The 21651-nt window shown below is 51.4% G+C and overlaps 8 protein-coding genes across 8 annotated transcripts; 4 read left to right on the top strand and 4 right to left on the bottom strand.

The window, feature by feature from the left end:
- Positions 1–285: 285 nt before the first annotated feature.
- On the bottom strand, positions 286–1976 carry N7473_002997 (ATP-binding protein; the record flags this gene model as incomplete). The annotated part of the gene is made up of 3 exons (XM_057148937.1): positions 286–774; positions 844–1218; positions 1278–1976. 3 exons carry the CDS (start codon positions 1974–1976, stop codon positions 286–288), a joined length of 1563 nt encoding a protein of 520 aa, XP_057012591.1.
- Positions 1977–2445: 469 nt separating this feature from the next.
- N7473_002996 (uncharacterized protein) lies at positions 2446–3354 on the top strand (the record flags this gene model as incomplete). The annotated part of the gene is made up of 2 exons (XM_057148936.1): positions 2446–3210; positions 3283–3354. 2 exons carry the CDS (start codon positions 2446–2448, stop codon positions 3352–3354), a joined length of 837 nt encoding a protein of 278 aa, XP_057012590.1.
- A 222-nt stretch (positions 3355–3576) lies between these two features.
- On the bottom strand, positions 3577–5835 carry N7473_002995 (WD40 repeat domain-containing protein; the record flags this gene model as incomplete). Its single annotated transcript, XM_057148935.1, has 7 exons — positions 3577–3638; positions 3694–3769; positions 3823–4023; positions 4077–4362; positions 4418–5354; positions 5449–5591; positions 5831–5835. 7 exons carry the CDS (start codon positions 5833–5835, stop codon positions 3577–3579), a joined length of 1710 nt encoding a protein of 569 aa, XP_057012589.1.
- Positions 5836–6450: 615 nt separating this feature from the next.
- gem1 (ERMES complex Ca(2+)-binding regulatory GTPase GEM1) lies at positions 6451–8409 on the bottom strand (the record flags this gene model as incomplete). Its single annotated transcript, XM_057148934.1, has 2 exons — positions 6451–8342; positions 8400–8409. The coding sequence occupies 2 exons, from the start codon at positions 8407–8409 to the stop codon at positions 6451–6453; spliced, it is 1902 nt and encodes a 633-aa protein (XP_057012588.1).
- Positions 8410–10982: 2573 nt separating this feature from the next.
- Positions 10983–12445, top strand: N7473_002993 (SYLF and SH3 domain-containing protein; the record flags this gene model as incomplete). The annotated part of the gene is made up of 4 exons (XM_057148933.1): positions 10983–11025; positions 11103–11206; positions 11278–12359; positions 12421–12445. The coding sequence occupies 4 exons, from the start codon at positions 10983–10985 to the stop codon at positions 12443–12445; spliced, it is 1254 nt and encodes a 417-aa protein (XP_057012587.1).
- A 2176-nt stretch (positions 12446–14621) lies between these two features.
- On the top strand, positions 14622–17199 carry N7473_002992 (putative telomere silencing protein Zds1; the record flags this gene model as incomplete). The annotated part of the gene is made up of 2 exons (XM_057148932.1): positions 14622–16922; positions 16981–17199. 2 exons carry the CDS (start codon positions 14622–14624, stop codon positions 17197–17199), a joined length of 2520 nt encoding a protein of 839 aa, XP_057012586.1.
- A 969-nt stretch (positions 17200–18168) lies between these two features.
- N7473_002991 (Zn(II)2Cys6 transcription factor domain-containing protein) lies at positions 18169–19778 on the bottom strand (the record flags this gene model as incomplete). Its single annotated transcript, XM_057148931.1, has 3 exons — positions 18169–18885; positions 18973–19662; positions 19722–19778. 3 exons carry the CDS (start codon positions 19776–19778, stop codon positions 18169–18171), a joined length of 1464 nt encoding a protein of 487 aa, XP_057012585.1.
- A 628-nt stretch (positions 19779–20406) lies between these two features.
- N7473_002990 (uncharacterized protein) lies at positions 20407–21521 on the top strand (the record flags this gene model as incomplete). Its single annotated transcript, XM_057148930.1, has 2 exons — positions 20407–20522; positions 20579–21521. The coding sequence occupies 2 exons, from the start codon at positions 20407–20409 to the stop codon at positions 21519–21521; spliced, it is 1059 nt and encodes a 352-aa protein (XP_057012584.1).
- Between the last annotated feature and the right edge of the window lie 130 nt (positions 21522–21651).

The following is a 21651-nucleotide window of genomic DNA, read 5'->3' as shown; positions in this document are numbered from 1 at the left end:
CACTAGAGAACTTTCCCCGTCGGACTCGACGCGCGTTTGTGCTCCTCGAGTATACGGTATAGTCGGACTATCTTGGCTGCCGATCTTTCTACCTCGCTCAATCATAGACAGTCAGTATACCTATACGTGACAACGGAGATAGATTCTTCCTTATTTGACACCTGGTGATCAGCTTTTATGCTTTTACTTTCGAGATACTCGTACATTCACATTTTTTCTCCCTAGCTTGAGAGATACAACATTCATTAGGTCGTACAAATATCAGTCCCGGTCACCACCTTTCTCTCACTGCGTAATGATGCTCCGACCACCATCTGCAGTGACACGCTTGCGCACACGAATATGGACATGACCAGCCCCTAGTTGAACGGCATAGTGGTTGCCAGTAGTGACATCCTCATCATCCGTAGTCTGTTCGGAGTCGCTGCTAGTAGAATCACTTCGTCTCATGATATCCAGCAGAGCGGTCGGACAGAAAAGCAATGCTTCGCCGGTCTTCAAATGAACAATTTTCCGGAAGAGGTCCCGCTCCAGCGCGTCTTTGGCCTCGGCCTTATCGGAAGCTCCAGCGATGTGGGCTTTGATCGCTTTGAACCAGGCCGGGGAGGTAAAGCGGTGGATGATGGTTAGATTGCAAAGGTCAAGGAGGTTCGGCGAGATAGTGGGCTCCTGGGTGGCGATGAGGACGCGTGTGCCCAGGTGTCGCTGTTGTCGTACGATGGAGAGAAGACTTTCCGTCAATTCCATTGCTTCGGCGGATGTTGACGTCAGGAACTATCAGAAGGAAGGCAGATGCGTTAGATTTCACTTCACATTTTCGTCTTATAATCGTGAGATACATACCTTATGAGCCTCATCAAACGCCAGGATTCTTCCCGATTCATGGCGATCCTTCAGCACGAGCGAGATGCAGATGTTGAACAAGGCACATGCATCATCCGGACCAACAAATGGGCAGCTCAGATCAATGATAGTGAGAGAGCCCTTGGGAAACTTCCAGATGTCATTCGCAAGAGATTGCTTCTTGGGCTTCACACTACCGTTGGGCATAGTGCCGGGCTCGAAGAAGGATTCCAGCACATCCAGACGCATCTGGAGGGGAACCTTTTGAGCCGTCGTGAAATTCTCGGCCTCAAGCTCCTTGCGAAACATGGTGTAGTCAAATTTCTCACGTCCTTGATTTGCAATCGCCATATCTCGAAGAATCTTCATCACCACCTTTTCAAGTACGAGTTAGCTGAGACCTTGTTCTGGATGCTAACTGATGAAGCACTTACCTCAATATAGAGAGGCTGGTTTGAGACGTTGTCAATTCCCATCAGCGTCTTCATCATGCTGATGTTCAGTCCTTTCATTGGAAGGTACATCGGTTCAACCTTCAGCATATTGGAAACCTTTCCCAGTCCTACAAGATTGTTGTAGGCGTTCTTCATGGCCATGAAGTTCGTTGGAGACACAAGCACACGAACGGGAATTTGAGAGGAGCAAAGGTAAGCAGCCTCACAAAGTTGGGTGTTTGAAAAGCCCGTAAACTTGTCATAGTGAAAGACCACACCGGCGAGAGGTGCGGTGAGTCTTCCAGCAGGCGAAGAGGCGATCAAAGAGTTTTCCAGCAGACACGACAGAGTATGGCTCTTTCCACTACCCTGACTGCCACAGATGAAGGTAGACCACGGGGCTGCAGTGTTGGTATACACCAGAGAGTTCTGGGTATTACCCTGCGGAAAGGTGTCGAGACGATGACCGAGGAGACCATATTGAGGATAGACCTGGTTCTCGGAATGACTGGAGGATTCTCCGTGGTCTTTTGCGGACAGAACACTGCGTGCAGGCAATGAGAAAAGCGGGGCAGTCACCATCTCTTCTGGTAACTGGGACTTACCAGAGACTGACGAGCTTGTTGCGCTGTATTCATTGAGGCTGAGAAGCTTGAGATGCTTCGCAGCCTCAGCGTTGAAGTCCAGAATCGGGGACATGGTTACGACCAGGACGTTTAGGGTTCAAATATCGAGGACGAATTTTATGGTGCGTGGGGATATGAGAAAGATGAAGAGGGAGAGCGTGGGCGCGAGAGAGAGGGAAAGCGAGCATGGAAGTTGAAAGATCGATGCGTGGAGGAGACGACAACGTAAAGATTTTGCCCAAAAAGGCAAGCTCCTTTAGACAAACAATCCCATCGACACGGTAGGCCCTCCTCTCTTCTAGAAAGCCCTTATCACCACTTTGCTCTATGCACTACTCTCCGTCTTTTTTGTACTTCCCCAACAGCCAATCAGCGTCGCAGCTAGTGAACCTCGGTCCATCCCCACTGACCCCAACAGCTTCTCCGCAATGAACCCCGAAGCTGACCAAGTTTATAGCCATTCCAATTCCCAGATTCCCTTCCCAACTTCTCAACTTCTCAATCACCATTGCCACAGCTCAAACATAAACACACCATCCATCATGCCCGTGGCAACCCTCCACCTCCTCTCCCTCACCAAATCCACCCACCCCCAGTCCTTCCTCCACACCCTCAAACAATCACCCAATATCAAAATCATCGTCGCCTCACGTCCACGCCATATCGTAATCCACCCAACAACACTCGACCAAAACCCCCTCGCAACAACCCCCTGGGATCTCCTCATCCTCCTAACAACCACCCAACCTACAAAGAACAACACAGATCCATTCCCACCAACCCTCCGCCAAAAAATAACATCCGAATACAAACTAACAACCGGCATCCCCTCAAAACTCCTCTCAACATACCCAACCCGCAACTCAACCCTCAACCGCACAGCCCCCTCAATCCCCCTAACAGGCTCCCTAGACAAACTCCTGCACGAAGAAACAAAAGAATCCTCGCAGACCCTAGAAGTTTCCCCGGAACTCCTGCGGTTCATGACCGAGCTTAGCAAAAGCCATACCGGCCCCGTTACGATGTTGAACCTATTGCATTTCCACCATCCGGATGGGAAGAAGAGCTATTACCAGTATGGGCAGGCTTTTATCCCTGTTGCGGGGAAAAGGGGTGGTGATGCGAAGTTGGTGGGTAATGTTGTGGCGCCTGGCGAGGGACTTGAGGATTCGAGGGGTGATAGGGATAGACCGGCGCAGGAGTGGTGGAATGAGATTTCTATCGTGCATTACCCTTCTATTCGGCATTTTTGTGATATGTTGGCTGGGGAGGATTATCAGGAGATTAATGAGAAGTATCGGTTGTCGGTGAGTTTTACTACAAACAGATGGAATGAACTGGACTGCTTGTTGGGTGAAATGCTGACTGAACTTGTGAAGGCACTTCGTGATACGTTCTTGTTGTGCACGACTGAATTTGATGTTGAAGGTTTGGGACCTTCGAAGCTGTGATGTAGTCTTACAGATCTTGTGCCTGTAGGTGCAAGTTCGTGGATTGGAATGCCATCGATAGGGATATGGAACGAGGACAGAGAAGAACATTTACGAAGAATTGAATTTGCTTGATTAAATGGGTATCTGGAAAACTAAATTGAAGAACATCCCGCCCCCTTCACTGAGACTTAAACGAAGGCTGAGAACATGGCAAGTCTGCAATGTACCATCTCATTCCCATCAGAGACGATGCTCCTGCTTAACAACGCTGTCATTGGGTCGGTCCCAGGTTCGAATGTGGCCTGTGATTGAGAGATCAGTAAACCTCTTTAAACTTCCCGAGAGAGCAGGGCATACCTTCAAGAGAGGATGTCATAATGCAATCCTTCTGGAACCCAAGCCAGCAGAGAGGATCCTCGCCCACGATTTTAGACTGTATGCACGATTAGTTTCATGACACGACTTTAGACTCCAGATAAAACCAACCATAATAGGAGGAAGAAGAGCAGTCCGAGCACGGGGCTCAACGGGATGACTAGCCAACGGGTCTACATCTCCCTCAAACTTCTCCGTCCGGTTCGAGTCTGACCGCATCCGATTACCGCCACTATCAGCCCGGTGACGGTTCGATGTCTGCGTAGCCGGAACAACGAGACTGCTGCGGTGACGAGTAGATGCTTGATGATGCTATTACAAAGTTAGACAGAAACAGGATAGATGAATGGTAAGTGATGACTTACAGCACGGGGCCGGTGCAACATGCCAACACTGAAATCCCACAGCAGAAGACGGCAGTCATCTCCGACACTGCCGAAACGGTAGGTCTTTTGGTCACAGCGCCAGGGATCAAATGCCACTGCGGATACCCAAGAGTTGTGACCCTGGCATCGGGCAACGATTCTACGTTCGGGGAAGGACCAGATCGTGACTAGGTCATCCTGACCTCCGGTCACGATGTACTTGCCGTCAGGAGACCAGCAGACGCAGATCAAGCCGCCGTAGTAGCTGCGGAAGATATCCAGAACCCTATCTCGGTTAGCAAATGATATTTATCCGGAAATAGATGGTGGCTGGAACCTACTCTTCTTTCAGGTAATCCATGAGACGAAGGGAGCCGTCATCCAAAACAACAGCCAAATGTCTGTGGTCCGGGGCGAACGAAAAGTGCGAAATTCGCTTATTTGCCAGCTTCCACAACGCAACAGGGTTAGTCTTCTGGTTCTTCGAGTTGACCGACTTCAGAATCTCAATGGGCAATCTGGCGGGATCTTTCTCGGGGTGACCAGTGAGCTCCGGAGTAAACAAGGCATCCTCCTTCTCCTTGTCATAGACCACCAAAACACCATTAGCGTGCGATGCCAGGAAGAGGTTCTCAGACCCAGGCAGCCACTTAATGTTTGTGACGGGAGAGTTATTGATGACTCCATTCTTGTTGATGCGAGCATACTTCTGCGACATGGGCTCGTACCAAATGATATCACCGGCCGAAGAACCCATCACGATATCCAAATGCGAGGAGGTCTTGGTCATTTCGTTAATATCATGGCAAAGCATGTGTGCCTTAGTAAAGAGCACCTTGGTGAGATGCTCCTCCTTCTGTGCCGAATTGAGATCCAGCCACTGGAAGGCCCGGTTGATATTCGCAAAAGCGAATACACCATTCGGGTCGCGATCACTGAGACGCTTTGCCGAGGTTTCGTGCGTGATCACTCGGGAGACAAACGAAGAGCTGCTCTTGATAATGTTGTTCTTAGGCTTCCGTCGCTTCGCGGCGTCCTTTGCTGGCACAGGTGCCGGTGCAAGAGCGGCATTTCCATCTCCGAATGGCGGCGCCGTGATGCCGGACTTCAGGAAAGTTGGAGGCTTCTTGCGCGGGTCGAGGCTCACAAGGCACACTTTGACACCGGCAGTTGGAGGCGACGGAACTGTCGCAAGTGGGTTTGGATTGATGATTGGTGCTTCCGATGGATGAGGAGGTGGTGTCGCCAGCAGAAGATCATCCTTGAGTGTGTAAGTACCTGCAAAGAGATTTAGAGTTAGTAACGTGGCTTTGACTCGGCTGCAAGCGGTGACATCTTCGGAGAGAAGAGGCGTCTGTGTGAGAGCAATTACCTTCTCCGACTTGTAGTGGACAACCACCCTCCGGGTGAGAGATTGTGTTATTCGTCTCGACTACTGGAACCGCCATGCCGTTCGCAGCCCCCGCCGCATAGGCGATAGGGATGGTGTAGCGCGGAGGGGGTGGTGGTAAGACGCTGGTGATCGAGTTAGTTGTGAGTTGGGGCAATGAAATCTTCGAGTGAGAATAGCAGAGTAGCGCGCAAAAGTTCAGCTTCAAGCGCCGCCAACGATTGCGTGCTCCGACATCCGATGTAGTATGATGTGAGGTGGAGTGGAGCTATGAGATGACGTCTTGGGAAGGTTCCAAGAGGACCAACTCTTTAACGAAGAAAAACGAGAAAAACACAGGGATCGAAAGAGGAGGATGTCTTACAACATGGTTATGGTTTGGTAGGCTTATACTTGCGATTCGAACCAAGGCGTATCGGGGTGACACAGCACAGGTCGCTCTGTGCTCTGCAGACAGGGGATGATGCCTGATCTATGCCCTTTTGTCGCGGATAGAACCAGAATTGACCAAAGAGGAAGGCTAATCAGGCGTTGATTATTGTCTCCGATTGGATCTGGTGTACGTCGATGGTACTGCTTCGGGCGGGAGGACTGCCGGTGCGCTCGTTGCTCCGGGGTGTAAAGGTCGGTGGTGGTTCGTGAAGGACCGATAGGGGTTGGTGATGTGCAATGAGGATACCGGGCACCGTATATACAAATGGACGTTGATCCAAGGGCCTGGGGAGGAGTGCGGAGGTCGAGGACCAGGGGAGGAGGCGTTGAGATCAGCGAGGCGATGTCCGGGGTAAAGTCGAGCGGAGAAACTCAAGTCTCGTGCCTGGCGGGGGGTCCGGGCGAACTCCGGGCGAGCCGATCTTGGCAGACCGGAGTACAGTCGAACATCAATTGATTATACTACGTACCGGATACAATTACGGCTAAATGGAAAGAGTGCAATAATCAATGGGGTATTATTCTAAACTAAATTATCAAGGAAGAGGCCATTTATGGCCCGCTACCACTGACTCGTCGCCAAATCATTACCGCTGCGGCCCCCGCGCAGACTACTGCCCCAAACGCGATACCCCACGCCATCCATTTCCCCTCAACGTCTTCTTCGCTACGAGGGAACGCAGTGCTGGGCTCCATCGCGGCTTCTGCAATATGCACAAACACTTCCTGGATGGATGTCCAAGTGACACTGACATGGAGGGGTGGGCTGGGGATGTTCAGCATGGCTGTGTACTCGTGGGGCTGGTACTCGGCCCGCTGAGTCGTGCGGTCCAAATCCGCCTTGAGTGCGATGAAAACGCTGGGTAACTCTTCCAAATGGGGATATTTGGCCCGTAGAGCTGGAATATATGCAAAGGAGTCCGGATCGGAGGAATCGTAGGTGTAGGCAATGACGTCGCACTGATCTAGGAGTTTCGCTTGGTTTTCAAGAATAGCAGGCTCCAATTCACCTAGTTCATCCATGATCAGGTAGCACTGCTTTCCGCCGGGAAGTTCAACTGTGTTCACGGCTGTACGAGGCTGGATGGTGGGATGGTATGTCGTGCTGAATCCTCGCGAGAGGAGAGCATCGAGTAAAGCCGACTTTCCAGAGCCGGGCGCTCCAAGAACATGACATTGAACCACATTTCGTCCAATCCGCCCGGGACGCCGCCGACGCTTGCGAGGTCTCGTTACCTTCAATGCAGCGGTAGTAGACGTATTGCTGCGGTCGGAAGACTCGAAGCCCAGGTATGCCAGATACTCGAGAGTCGTTTTCGGGGACATGAAAGTCGTCATACTCCATTGGGCCAGCCATCCCTGAAGAGTGACGTGGCCTGCTTCGTTGCGAACTGTCGAGGACGGGAATGAACCATCGGCCCATGACGCGGGAAGACCCGGGGTAGGAGCAAATAAGGACTCCAGTTCTGCATTGTTCAATCCACCATCGTTATCTTTATCGGACAGTAGGAACAAATTCACGAAGAAGCGATATCCTTCAGGGGAGAGCTCGGCCGAGGCGAAAGGCGGGACTTCGAATCGAGGGTGGAGGAAGTTCTCTTGCAACGAGAGATTATCGGTATATTGGAATGCGCGCAAGATAATCCATACCGTCTCATGGCGACCCTTTTCCGCGTAAAGCTTATTCAAATGGATGAATCCCTGGCAGTCGATTCCAGACTCAGTAACGGACTCCGGATAGCCCTTCTGAATAGTGTCCTTGATGTGGGCCAGGTCCTCGTCACTTAGTGGCTTTCCAAAGCACCGTGTCTGAAAATCTCCGATCTCTTTATCCGACAAATATCCATCGCGGTCTTTGTCGCTGAGATAGAAAATACGCTGTAGCGCAGAAACAGCCGCGGGCTTCAGAGCAGCCTCCTTGGAATCGAACAGGGGCGCGATTGGGTGGGTGACGGCCTTTTGACAGACGAAGAAAGCCTCATTGACATTCCTGTGCTCACGAGCACTTGTTCGAATGCACGAGTCAATCTCCTTAAACTCTGACATCAAGGGTAGCATCTCCTCCTCTATGACCTGTGCCTCGCTATGCTCCGCCGCCAGGTCCGACTTGTTCGCGCACAGCACGACCGGCACATTAACTCCAAGCGACCGGAAGTAAGGTAGCCAGAACAATGCGACACGCTCGTAGCTGTAGTGGTCGGAGTAGACGAGCAGAATGACATTCGATTTCCGGATCTCGCGCGCCAGGTTGTTCCGCTCCTGCGGCACGGCCGAGGTGTCGACGACAGTGGTTGTGGTGACATTTTCGGGTGTTCCAATCGTGGGCGGGATGGTGATCTGGGGGAGGATAGGCTGAATCTTGTTCGTGACAAAGACACCCTTCACCAGCGAGGTGATGAGGCTGGACTTGCCAGTGCCTTCGTCGCCGCAGACGCAGATCCGGACTTGGTGGTGTCAGCATAAGGGGTCTTTGAGTCTCACGATCATAATATCGGTCTTACCGGTCGCCATTTCCAATTTCAAACGATCCCAATTGCCACTATACTATCAGCATGGCCGTGGCTCTCAAAATCCGGGGCTCCGAGGAGTGTTTAGGGATAGCGATGCGATAACGGGACGTTGTCGCGCATTAGCGGTGCCAAGCCAACATGTGGGTCCGCGGCCCTTTCAATCATGCACCCATGACCTCACTTTTGGAGGTCTACCAGGGATAATAACCTTTGGTAAACGGAACAACGCTTAAGCCTAGGTATCTAGGGAAACCTTCCAAGATGTAGTCGAATCATATTAGAAGTTCTCCCCATAGAGCGTTATAGAGCTACACTTAGTTCAGGGCCCGGTCTGGCAGCTGATGCGAGCCCATGGGGGGCCCTCGCCTAGTAATAGCCATACATATACTTTTCTCTCCGGGTGAGATCGCAAGTTCAGGCAGTACCACATGTGCCCGCCGATTACGCAGGGTGGAGGACAAGAGTTCATTTGTGTATCAGTTAAAGGTATGTAATTGCCAATGAAGATATAATGCTTGCTCTCGCTGAGGGGCGTACATCATCCAATATCCAAGCTCCCCGCCTGTCCGCAATATGACCATGAATCGTCCCAGCTGCAACGGGGTAGGTATCGGCACAAAAGTTGAAGTCAATCCATGTAGACGCGGGACTGTCATTCAAACACGGAGAAGGCTTGAAGCGAGCAGGAGATTCTCGAAAGAGGCAAGCGAGTTCGGATCCCAGCCATGGTTGATTCAGTGGCAGCTAAGCAGGGCGTCCGTCGCGCTTCAACTTTTTGACCTCCCTCTCCAGTCTCCTCACCTCGTCCGCCAAGGCGAAGACCTTCAAGATCGTTAGCATTGTTTCAGAGAAGTACTTTGGAGGACATACCCAAACAAGGAGAGCTAAAGTTCCAAGCTTGGAGAAAGTAGTTTCATATTTGCAGAAAAAGCCAGACGTCATGGAGAACAAGCTAGACGGTATCAACCGAAAGCCAGACAGTATCTGCCAAAAGCCGTCTGCCATCTTGCAGATTGGAGTGATGGACTATGGCCGGTGAGAGTGGGACACGAGGTACGACTTGGGTATGGGAGTTGGGAAAGAAGACGTATGTTCAGAGAGATTGTAGGAGGAAGGGAAATGTGAGTGGAACAGAATCGTCTCTCTCCCTGTCAGGAACGCTCCTGATGTAATCCTAGACGGAAAGGACGGCGCGCTGGTGGTGAGGGACGCTATGTCGTAGGTTTTCCTTATCTATACCTTTTGACCCCTCGATTGCTCTGTTATTTATTTCAGATTGCGTGGCCGTCTTTTTCTTATCCAGAGAGCTCATGATTTCACAGAGTAGTTGTATGATACTGTTCTGCATGGAACCATTGGAGCTTTAACTTCGACAAGCTCGACCCTCTTTCTCACCATTGCGATTTCCGTGATCATTTGCTCGCAAATGTCAGCGGCTACACCAAGCTTTTTCATTCACCAAAATATATCTGTTTGCTCGTGTACAAACGATATGAATTCAAGATGAAAGAAGGCCGGATGCCAGGCTTTATAGTGGCTTTGAAATGTCTACATCAGAACACTAAACCTTAGGCTCAAGGTGGTTTTAACGAACTCGATCTAGATTCTTGGCTAGAGTCAAAGGGGGTTCTATTGTTTCATATCCAACTGTGGTGATTAGGATAAGAAACTGGAACGAAAGGGACACATTCAGAATCACCGTGAAAAGGGTCTCAGGAGAGGTTGAATGGCCTAATAATCAATTGGGACTAAATTTGCCCCCTTAACAAGGGTATCAGATTGAAAAGGACGGTTCATCCGGTTTATCACCACCAAAGCTGAATTCAAAGCTCTTACTTTATTCCAAAAGCCGATGATGAAGTCACGAGCGAGATTTGGTTAATGAAGGACGTGTTATAAGTCAAGAGGAAGCTGCTGAGCAAGGAGCGATATGAGTTTATCGAATTGCCAAATAGCGGAGAGAGAAACAGGAGATGGCTACCATATACTTCAAATCTGATCGCGCCTGTGCCTACGCAAACGCCTGCGTTTGATCCGTTTCATTTTTCATCTCAAGTCTTTAGTCCTTGAAGTACTCGACTGCTATTACCATAGCTCGTAGTTATCAAGTACTCTGGCTGATAGATCCATTCAAAACCTCAGGGAATTTGAGCCCATTAGTGTTAGCATCTTCCAGAATCTTGGTAGGCGCTTTGTATATTTGGGTCCTCGGTTAGAGAGACACGAGCCTTGGCAAGAGTCAAGGGTTGACTAAATAGTCAAGAGGCCAAGAATGACCAGAGGAATTAGATGGGTTAATTGGCTAGGACAAAAGACAAGCAACGAATGCAATGATCAAGGGACTAGTTCATAAGAAATAAGAAAACAAACGAACTACAGTTGCCTTGGACGAACCGTCCCGCCTCACCCGTCACTCACCAGGCCCACATGGATGGAGGATCCGCCCCAATCTTACTAACTGCCCGACCTTTGGCCGCAGTTGGAGCATAAGCCTCTTTCCTCCTCCCCTCTTCTCCCCTCTTTCTTTCTCTCTCGTTCCCTCCTCATCCCCCCTTTTCGACAACCACCGCTACGATGCCTCTGGGTATTCATAACCCGCTGCCGTCGTCTTTGAGCAGTATGTGTCCTGATCTCCCGTGCCCGCTTCCCCGCAATTGCCTCCGGCTAATCCGAAACCTTCCCCCATGTGAATAGGTGAATGCAAAAAGGCGGCCAAAATCTTGACATCCTTTGTGGACCCCAGGCAGGCCTTCGGTCCAGAAAAGGTCATTCCACCAGATATTCTGTCTGGTGCAAAGGTAAGAGGAAGGACTCTGCCTGCGCGGGGTAGAGAAGAGGCTTTACTCGGCTGACACTTGGCCTTCTCTAGGGTCTTGCCATTCTTACAGTCCTCAAAGCCGGATTCATTGGTTCTGGTCGATTCGGATCGGGTATTGTCGTTGCACGTCTCGCTGATGGCTCCTGGTCGGCTCCCTCGGCGATCATAACCGCTGGCGCGGGTGTAGGTGGACAGATTGGATTCGAGCTGACCGACTTCGTCTTCATTCTCAATGACGCATCGGCGGTCCGCGCATTCTCGCAGTTCGGAACACTGACACTGGGTGGTAACGTCTCTCTGGCCGCTGGTCCGGTCGGTCGCAACGCAGAGGCTGCCGGCGCGGCCAGTACCAAGGGAGTCGCGGCGGTCTTCTCATACTCGAAGACCAAGGGTCTCTTCGCCGGTGTCAGTTTGGAGGGCAGTATGCTCGTGGAACGCAAGGATGCCAATGAGAAGATGTATCAAAGCCGTGTCAGCGCCGCCCAGCTTCTGACCGGTAGTGTGCGACCGCCGCCTTCGACCGATGCACTGATGCACGTTCTCAACTCGCGTGCGTTCCAAGGCAGTGGACGTGCTGGCGGCGACGCGATGTACAATGACACGCCTGTTTACGACGACAGTCACGACGATGTTGTCTGGGAAGGCCGGAGGGGTGAGGCCTACGGTCAGGGCTCGCGCACCAATCGCAGCCGAGCGAGCACCTTTGACGACGCTGCCGGTGGTTACGAATACCGCGACAAGCCCCGTCGCGCGAATACCTCTTGGGACGATGATGTATACGATCGATCCCCGGGCGGTCTGGGACGTTCTTCGACCACTCGCGCTGCCCCGAACGACTCATACGGCGACTATGGACGTAGCCGCAGCAACACCACGCCTCTCGACGATGACTACAGCTACTCGGACCGCCGACCTACCCGCCCCACTGCTCCCAAGCCGGTCTTTGGTCAAAGGACGGGCCAGGGTGCGGCTTTGCGGCAGGACCAGGCGATTGCACTGTACACGTTTGATGCGGACCAAGATGGAGACTTGGGGTTCAAGAAGGGCGAGATCATCACGATCCTGAAGCGCACCGAGAAGGCGGAGGATTGGTGGACTGGCCGGATTGGCGATCGTGTCGGCATTTTCCCCAGGTAAGTGCAACGTTCTACTATGGATAAGGTCTGGGATGTGGGCTAATCTAATTTGTCTCAGCAACTACGTCGATACCTCTTCTTAGGCTTTACACTTCGTTGCTTTTGTTTTCTCTTTCTGCGTGCTTATACCTGCTCTACGCTTTTTTTCTCTCTTCAGGTCGTAGGCTACACCTACTTGATTCCCATCCCTTCATGAACATACGGGGCTTGATTGGTTGGCTTGAATATACCGGGGCGTTGGATCCGTGTCATCGTCGTCTTCATTCTGGAACCCGTATTCGCTTCACCCTTTTGAGCGCTGGAGTCTTTCTCGTTCTTATTCTCATGTCTGGCAAGGTTCTTGGTCATTTGGAATTTAGTCTTTCAAGCGTGTGGCTTTTACGCGCAGTGGCGCACTCTCTACAGCACGTTCCTAGAGGTCTCGTTTCACACCCACACCCGTCATATTTGAGTGGGAAATAACCTTTTCTTGACTTCCACTTGCACGTTCAGCCCTAAGCCAGCTAGCTGGAGACTTTTTTTTTCAGCTCAAGCGCGTACGAATCTATTTCACTTTATTTTACCCTTCGCCGCGATTTGCGCTCGGGATGTCGTTTACGCCAATACTTGCACAACCGCTGCCTACATCTTTTCCGCTGCCCGTAGTCAAGTGACACTGCAGGTATATACTCCCCAGGCGATTAGGAGCAGAACAGCAAGACAGCCCCTGAGAGTCGCGGGACCCTTGTCTAAAAGCAAGGGCACTGACTCGAAGGAAATAGGTTGTATGAACAGTTTTCCTTATCAATCTGGCCCCCTCAAAAACCCCCGAGATCGTCCTGTCATCGTCGATCCATGACAACGGGGCTGATTGCGAGGCTTACAATGTCAGAAATAGACAAGGTTCTCAGCCTCGACCTGCATACTGCCCGAGCCACGGATGAAGAAGCCAACAAAAGTTATTCACACCTCTACCTGCCCTTCGCATGATCGTACTTGTATACTTCAAGTCCGACGAGGTTGAAATCTCAACCGAGGTGGACCACTCGCCTGCTGTCGATCATCTGTGGCTGGAACAATGAACTGAGACTGAGATGCCACGAACAGAGAGTTTAGTCAAAGACCGAGAGAGAACAAGAACACTATGAATTCATCAATGATGCAAATTCGGAGTAATAATGTTAGAACGAAAGTTCCGAGAAGGCCCTTTCGAAAGAGGGTCGCGTGTAGATCACCGGATTTCCTCCAACCAGACACGGCCAGACAAAAAGAAAACAGGGTCGTGATCGGCCATATGGAGAGAGACCCGTGGAGTGACTGGAGTCGAGCTGATGGCCTAGGCGTTCGAACTTCTGACCGTATTGTGCCGTAGCCAGAAGAGCCCAAAGTGGAGCCTCAGCAATCCAGTGCCTCGTGCGAATAGTTGAGAAGGCGTTTAATCATGCGCGTGGTTCCATGAATGTTGTTAGCTTCAGCCAGGTGTAGTTTTGTAGGTGTAGGGAAGTTCAAATGATGACTTGGTGGATTGTCAGGTGCTGCGACCGAATGGAAGAAGAGACTAAGAGACTAAGACTCTCGGTCTCTCCGCCCGCCGATTCCCCCCAAACTCATCCTAACCTCAATAGTCCCCTCCTCCCCCATCTGAAACTAACAACACTTTTTGCATACTCGGTCTTTTTTCTTGCTTGTCGCCTGGCTCTGCTCAGTTCCTGCTTTGAATTCTGGCCTTTTCTTCTTTCTCACTGTCCCACAAATGACAGCTCGAGCACGGTAGCTACCGGATAGCCCGCCCCCGACTCTTTCTTTCCGTGTCCCCCGCTTCGATGATCGTTCATCTTCTTCCCCAGGTGGTACATTGATTCCCCCTCCTCCCCTCCCTCCAGGCTGTGCCCGCCCTTCGGTCTTCAGGGTTATTTCGGGCTCTTTTGGTTCCTGTATAGCTGGTTCCCATGCAGGTGCGTCTCTTCAAATCAATTTTCCTCTCCCTTGCTGGCTTCGTTGGGCCCGAGATTCTGGAAGCGCCGTACAATTTCCTGCCTTGGCTCGCCCCCTCGAGAACGAGGGGTGACCTGTATGGCGCTCCAGTGCCATAACATTGAGTTCATTGGCGCAGTCAAGACCTGCAAAGCACGCGAGTTGTCCCCTACTAACAAATTTCTTATCGGTTAGGCTTCCACGAGCGCCCCTGAGGCTGGCGGAGGACACACGACGCGGAGAGGCCATGCAACACATCTTTCGATTAGCGACCCTAGCCACCATGTGACCGAAGCCATCGGGCATATGTACGACGACGATTATGATCACCGCCGGCTCAGCTATATAACGTCCCCCCTCGGCGAGGCAATCACAACTATCCCGCGACACGCCGCCGCTTCCGAGTCTTCGCTCTCCCCCTCGACGCCTCCACTGCGATCGCCAACTGAAGGACAACCGAAGCAGAGCAATGGACATTTACGGTCACCCCTCGTGGGCCAAAGGTCTTTTGACCGGGACAGCGAACCTGGGTCCCCGGACTCGACGCGATCGCCCTCTGAAACCGCCACATCTTCTTTTCCTCTGAACGATATTGACTACGAGTCCAACCCCGCTGCGGTAGTCCAGGAGCTGAATAATTTGGCTGCGATTCGGCGCATGTCTATGGATGTCGCGGCTGCAGGCGATCCTGATCTCCCCTCATTTGGCAGCAACTTTTCGATTCCGTCTCTACCGCCCTCCCCCTCGGCTGATGAAAACGACGCGTCACGGTTATTCTGGGTCCCGGCGAGCTTGCACCCGGAGCTGGCACCGAAGGAGTTCAAGTCATTCCTTGAGAGTAAGGCCGATGTGATCAAACGTAAATCGGGCGACTTTGCATCGTCTTTGTCACCCGAGCGCCAGGGATCGGGGAGCGGGCTCCGCCGAAAGCGATCGATGCTGTCGAAGCAGATTGATGATTCCTCCGGTTATAAAGATGGCGCTGAGCGGTTGGAGCGTCAGCGTTCGCAAACGAATCGACGGGATGGGATGTTGAGTCCAAACTTGCAGGAGCTGGAGTCTCTGGTGGACGATACGAAGCTGGACAGCAAGGATTTATTGGTGCGAGGGATGCAGAACGCGAGCATTGCGGCCAGCGAGGATAAACCGATTCTACCTCCAGCACCGCCAGGCCACAGCCTACGACGATCGACCCGGACGCAATATAAGAAGGGAAGCTTGAAAAAGGGCGAGAAGGTGCCATATTCAAAAAGGGTTGGGAGGGCCCTTTCAGAGTCTACCCATACGGGGCCACCCGCGATCAGTTCCCCTTCAGAGGATCAGCCGATCCTTGGATCAATTCGTGTCTCCCCAGATCCGGCTTCCAGCACAGTAGGGCGAGCAGTTCGGTCTCCATCTACCTCGTCCCATGGTACAGCCTACACGCAAGGCTCTGCGACTGGCTCGACCTTCGACTCGATTCTTGATAATCCCGAGGGTGAGCATCAGGAGCAATTCTCATCTCATTATCAGTCTGATGCATCCTTTGATCGATCGGATTCAATCGGAAGCAATGCAAGCTCTCAACCACGACAGTGGCATTCTCGCATCAGCTCCAACGGCCGCTCAACCCTGGTTACTCCCCCAACCGAACAAAAAGTTCCATCCATTATCGAAACCCCTCCACCTGACAACAACCGTACACCACCAAGCTCAAGCTCTCAGCCCGCTCGATCGCCGGATCGAGATGTGCACTCCCCATACTCTGGCAAGACATCTCCAGTACACGATTTCGCGCCTAGCCAGCGGTCCCCGATGGGTCGCCCACCTGGGAAAGAACCGACGTCCACTCTCGATGAATTTGCCAACCAGCCGCAGATGATACCAGGTAACAGTATGCGGACCGACAGCCTTTCATTCATTCCAACCCTTCCGGAAGAGCGGAAACCAGAGGAACGCAAGTCCGAAGGGAAGAAGTCGAAGAAGGATTCTGACGGTCGCAAGTCCAGCTGGCACTGGCTACTGGGTAGTGAAGAGAAGGATAAGAAAAAGGAGAAGGAGAGCGATTCGAAGAGGAATAAATTAAAGCATGCCGAGAAATCACATAGCAATGCGCGAATGGACGTCTTGCAATCGTCCATGGACAACACGCCAAAGGGCCGGGAAAGCCTCATACTGGACCGCCTGGATCCGAAATTGGAGGAAGAACGGCGTAAAGACGGTGCGCGGCGAGCTTCTGGCGAGTCCAAGAAAGAAAAGGATGGTATTTTCTCATCCATCTTCGGTGGTGGACGCAAGAAGCACAGTGGAGAGGGCCATCACCGGAAGAATTCATCGCGGAATCTCTCTCCTGACCCTCCCATGCGGGAGTTGCGGGCTGATGTCGATTATCCCTGGACTCGATTTTCCATATTGGAAGAGCGAGCCATCTATCGCATGGCCCATATCAAGCTCGCCAATCCTCGACGGGCTCTTTACTCCCAAGTATTGCTGAGTAACTTTATGTACTCATACCTGGAAAAAGTGCAGCAGATGCACCCCCAGATGGTTTCTTCTTCTGGCTCACAGAGGTCGTCCAAGTCTCGTGACCAACCAGATGAGTACCTGCAATATCAGCGATACCAAGAAGTAAGTGGAGCGTCGGCCTTTCCAGATGAGGAGTTAGATGACTAACAGTGCTTGGCAGGCCCAAGAACAACAACAGTATGGGGACAGTGCATACGATGAATCCATGTACGACTACGACGACGATCCGCACGATCGTTACCAGGGCCAAGGAAGGGGTGGTCAGCATGGCTATGAAAATGGCCACGCCTACAACTCGGGCCACTACGGGCAGTATGGACACTCGTCCTTTGGCGACGACGTCCAGCTCGATGACGACGATGACGACGATATGTGGTGATCCAGGAGCTGACGGTCACTCGTTTTTCCTTATCCAAGTTGTTTTGCGTGTCTTACTGCATTTCTCGGTTTCTTTTTTTCTGCCCTGCACGGAAATACCCTCGCCTTGATTTGTTCTGGTCGTCCATAGGACCTGTACACAAACCCTGCCTTCTGCTACTATCCATTCACATACCCCCCTTTCTAACCCCTCTATCGTGCTGTCTCACGATTCATGTCCCCGCTGAACGGTGCCATGCGCCCATTTCAGCGGTGCTTTCATATCATTACACATCTACTTCGATCGGTAATATTCCAGAAGCCTCGGAGCCTAGGGTGATACCATACCCCCGTACTTTCATCCTTTCCCATCCATCCATTCTACTTCACATTCCATCGGGCTTTGATCAGTCCCTGTGCTCCATCCAGCCGTTGTGGCCCCGGCCTGTGCATTGCCATATAGTTTGTTCACACACACATGGTCTCATTTCTCTTTTCGCATAGCGTCTGGGGTTTGTTTTGGACTCTCCGTTTCTCTTTTTTTTCTTCTTTTTCGTCTTGTGTTTTGTTTTTGAACTTTTTCGGTTCTAACTTGAGTCCATACCATACCATACCATCAGGACCATTTTTTGTATTCTCCTTTTTGAAACCCTTTTGAACTAAATTATTACTTTTCTTCATATGGATTGTGAGGATTTTTTTGTTGTTTGGGTTATTATAGTGATTGGAGTGAACACGTGAGATGAAGGTCATGGATATCATTTGAAAATCTTATGATGTTGTCATCCTTGCTTCGATCTTCTAACCAGGAAACTGCATTTCCCCTTGGAAGTTAGGGTTCTATCTATGCCTAACAGCCTAAACGAGTAGTCAACGAATCCGTAATAGATCCTTTCATCCCAGCGCATTAAAAAGGTGACTCCAGCCTGGAAATCCAATCTCTATGTGTATATCTGACCCAAATATCTACAATCAACCAGCCCTGAAGCTATCAACAATCCAAATAATCCGAATAATCCTCATTCTCCTTCAACCCCAAAGGATCTCCCAAACACAAATGCTCCGCCGTCCACCTCAAATCCTGCTCCCACCTCCTAACCTCCCAATTATTAAAATCCCTCTGATAATCCCCCAACCACCTCCAAACCCTACCCCTCTGCTGGACATCCCTACTAGCCGCCCAAGCTGTCGTTAGGCAAATGATCAAATACCCCGATCCGACGGGCCTCAAATCCTCTGATATCTCAGCTAACATCAAAATCTCCTCGGTGAAAGTGTACGCGTCAGCTTCGACGGATTCACGATGTGTGCCTAGTGCTTGCAGCATGCAGTTGAAGAAAAGTGTTATCACGAGGCCGATGCCGTAGATTCGATCGTAGTGCACGCTTAGGAGGCGTTCTAGACAGGTGCGGCGTGTTCCGGGGGGTAAGGTCGAGGCGAGGGAGAGGTCTTTGTGGAGACTTCCTTGTTTAAGTTTGTCGAGGTCTAGTTTGCAGGCGAGGTAGAGGGTCCAGAGTTCGGAGCGGACGTTTGTAGGGTCGGTTGTGGTTCGGAGGAGGTGTTTTGCGCGGCGCATTAGGCCGGGGGCTCGGGAGAGGGTTTGTAAGAGGCGGCCTTCTGGGTTTGCGCGGTCGTAGTCGTTTACGATTAGGGAATCCCATTCTTCTTCGGTTAGTTGGATGCGGTGGTTGAAGAGGCCTTCGAAGAGCTGTGATGTCATTAGTATAGATTCCAGGGTAAGTATAGAGTCTGAATAGACAGTCCCAGGGAGAAGGGAATATGGACTGGTACTTACAACACTCCCGCGTAGGGACATGTAAATCTTTGCTTCGAACTCATTGCGGGGTCCAAAGTTCTTCCGAGCTTTAAGAATCTGTGTGGCACCTTCACAATGGCCAGACCATTGTTGGGTGGTTGTCTGCCCCAGAATCGTCTGACAGATAAGCAGGATCATTACCGCGGCTAGTGTATTGGTCTCCTGTGCATGAACAGGATCATCGAGATAAACCCGTAACGTGCGCAGTGCAGCCGAGTACTTAGTCAACGCCTGCACCGATCCAGGCTGGCGGTTACAAAAGTCCGTATGCGCACTAGTAACCGCATCGACGGCGCGGTCCAGTGCATCATTAGTGCCTAATCGGCGGGGAACGTCTTCGAGAAATATGCCAAAGCTCCACCCGAGATTGTACCGGATATCAGTGGAGCGTTTAATAGCTTGAGTGAAGGATTCTGCCAATCGGGTTGTGTTGTTGCTTGGTTTGGCGTGGATGAATAGGAATTGGTTGCCGTTGGGAGAGCAGGGTGTGCCATTGGATGAGGAGATATTAGATTTACTGGTCGTAGATAAAGTGATGCTGTTATGTTCTCGTCGAACTGCCTTGGTGAAGCGCTTTTCTTCTTGGAATTTAAAGCGTTGTTGGCCGGAGCCTACGCATGGTATCCTCAAGCGGAGACATCGTCCGCAGGTTGGCTGTTTCTCGTCGCACTATTCCCCGTGGATCAATTTCTCAGAGCTCTAGTCTTCAAGGGATCGCATGGACATACCTTTTTCTTCTGCTTGCGGCATGCTTCGCAAGCCTTGCCTGATGGAACACCAGGCATGTTCTATCTCGCTAGTGGGCCCAGAGGCCCTGAGAGCACGTAGCGTGGGGTAACAGCGGAACCGACGTCCCTAGTTGCCGGCGTAACGTGCAGGCCTTGAGAGATTTTCAGGAACGAGATTTGGAAGTTATGAGGCAATGTGACCCGGGTATGTCCATTTTGAGTCCGACGGAACGCTCAAATCTCCGATGCTGGGGTTATTTGGACATGCCAGGGCTGAAGGCACAGCCATGGCCGTCATCGTCGCTGATGGCTCGGCGTTGAGTCTAACCGAATTAGGCTGTATGTGCCGCTGCGACAGGGCGAGTATGTGGATGCTGATTGGTTGATGCTCATGTATGTGGGCACATCTGCTTGGGGGCCAATTCAGCCTTCCCGTGGCGAGTTCAACAGAGTTCTGGAAGCTATGGGGATCAAAGGTTGGAGAGTTTTGAGTTTAATGGGTCTATGAGGCTTGGTTTGCAGATTCCTGAGGCGCAGAGTGGGTGATCGTTTCTTCTCTGGGATCTATGTAGCGCTACACTTTAAAATAGCTTACTTCATTATGTTGCGGACACGAAGATGAATAGTATTTAAAGTAGGAAGATTCCATTCTGATCCATAAAGTAATATCCACACAGTTTCCAAAATGAGTTCAGACGACAAAGTTGTCAGCTACTACAAATACGAACCCAGCCATGTGCTGCCTGCGGTCTTTGCAGGCGTCGTATTTCTCAGCTTGGTGGCACATATCTGGCAAAACTTGTAAGCTTCAAAAAGCCATGGAATCCTCATTGAACTGTAAACTGACTTCTCAAAAGCCGCTACCGCTTCTGGAGAGTGACGTTCTGGGCATTCTGGGGCGGTTTACTCTTTACAGTAGGCTGGATCCTGCGATGCATCAGCAGCTATCACCCAGGGAATATGAATCTCTACATCGCACAAGCCGTGTTTATTTATCTTGCGCCTCCCGTTTACTCTGCTGCCGCATATAACATCGTCGGTCGACTGATGAACTACCTTCCCATGCACGCCGTGTTCCACCCCGACCGCGTACTGATCGTTTTCGTGTACGCCGGTGCTGCAGTCGAAGGTATCACCGTGGCAGGCGCAGCCAAATATGCAGCAGCCGGTGATGATGCAGCGCAGTACAAGAGTGGTGGTGTCCTCATTGCCGTCGGCCTGATCCTGCAAGCCGCCGTTGAATGCCTGGTAATCGCCGTCGTCGCAATGATACATACACGAGCAGCCAAAGCCGGAACACTCCCTCGCAACGTGAAAACTCTCTGCATGTCACTATACGGCACATCCACCTTTGTCCTGCTTCGCTGCATCTTCCGTGCTGTGGAGTCATTTGAGATGTTCGGCAACATCGGCTGCGAGGAGAACTGTGGCCCCATTCTCAGCAACGAGTGGTATCTGTTTGCCTTTGAACTGGGTCCGATGCTGATCTTCACTTTTTGGCTGAATCTGCTCCATCCCGGTCGCTTTTTGCCGCGGAATAAGAAGCGCTATCTGGGCACCGATGGCCGCACTGAGCGTATGGGACCTGGGTGGAGCGATCGCCGGGATCCATGGGAGACGTTCCTTGACCCTCTTGACTTCCAGGGTAAGATCAAGGGACAGGTTTCTCATGATCAGTACTGGTTGAGACCCGACGAGTGGTCCATCTGTGAGGACGGTAGCTTTGCCGAGGGAACTGCATCGAATGTGAGGTCAACGCAGACGAGAAGGGAGAAGGTGCTCCGGCCCGGTGAAGTTTAGTCTTTAGACGATTTTGAGATCTTTTCTTTTATTCGTAGTGACGGTGGTCGTGATGGTGCTCTCGGTTTCTTTTTTCTTTGATGATTGTGCAGTATCGTTCGCTTCTCGAATTGAGAGGTTATGTTTTTAT

Source organism: Penicillium subrubescens (assembly GCF_028828155.1).
Source record: "Penicillium subrubescens strain IBT 31985 chromosome Unknown utg000002l_segment0_segment0, whole genome shotgun sequence".
Classification (NCBI taxonomy): domain Eukaryota; kingdom Fungi; phylum Ascomycota; class Eurotiomycetes; order Eurotiales; family Aspergillaceae; genus Penicillium; species Penicillium subrubescens.
This window is presented reverse-complemented; position numbering and strand designations above follow the sequence as displayed.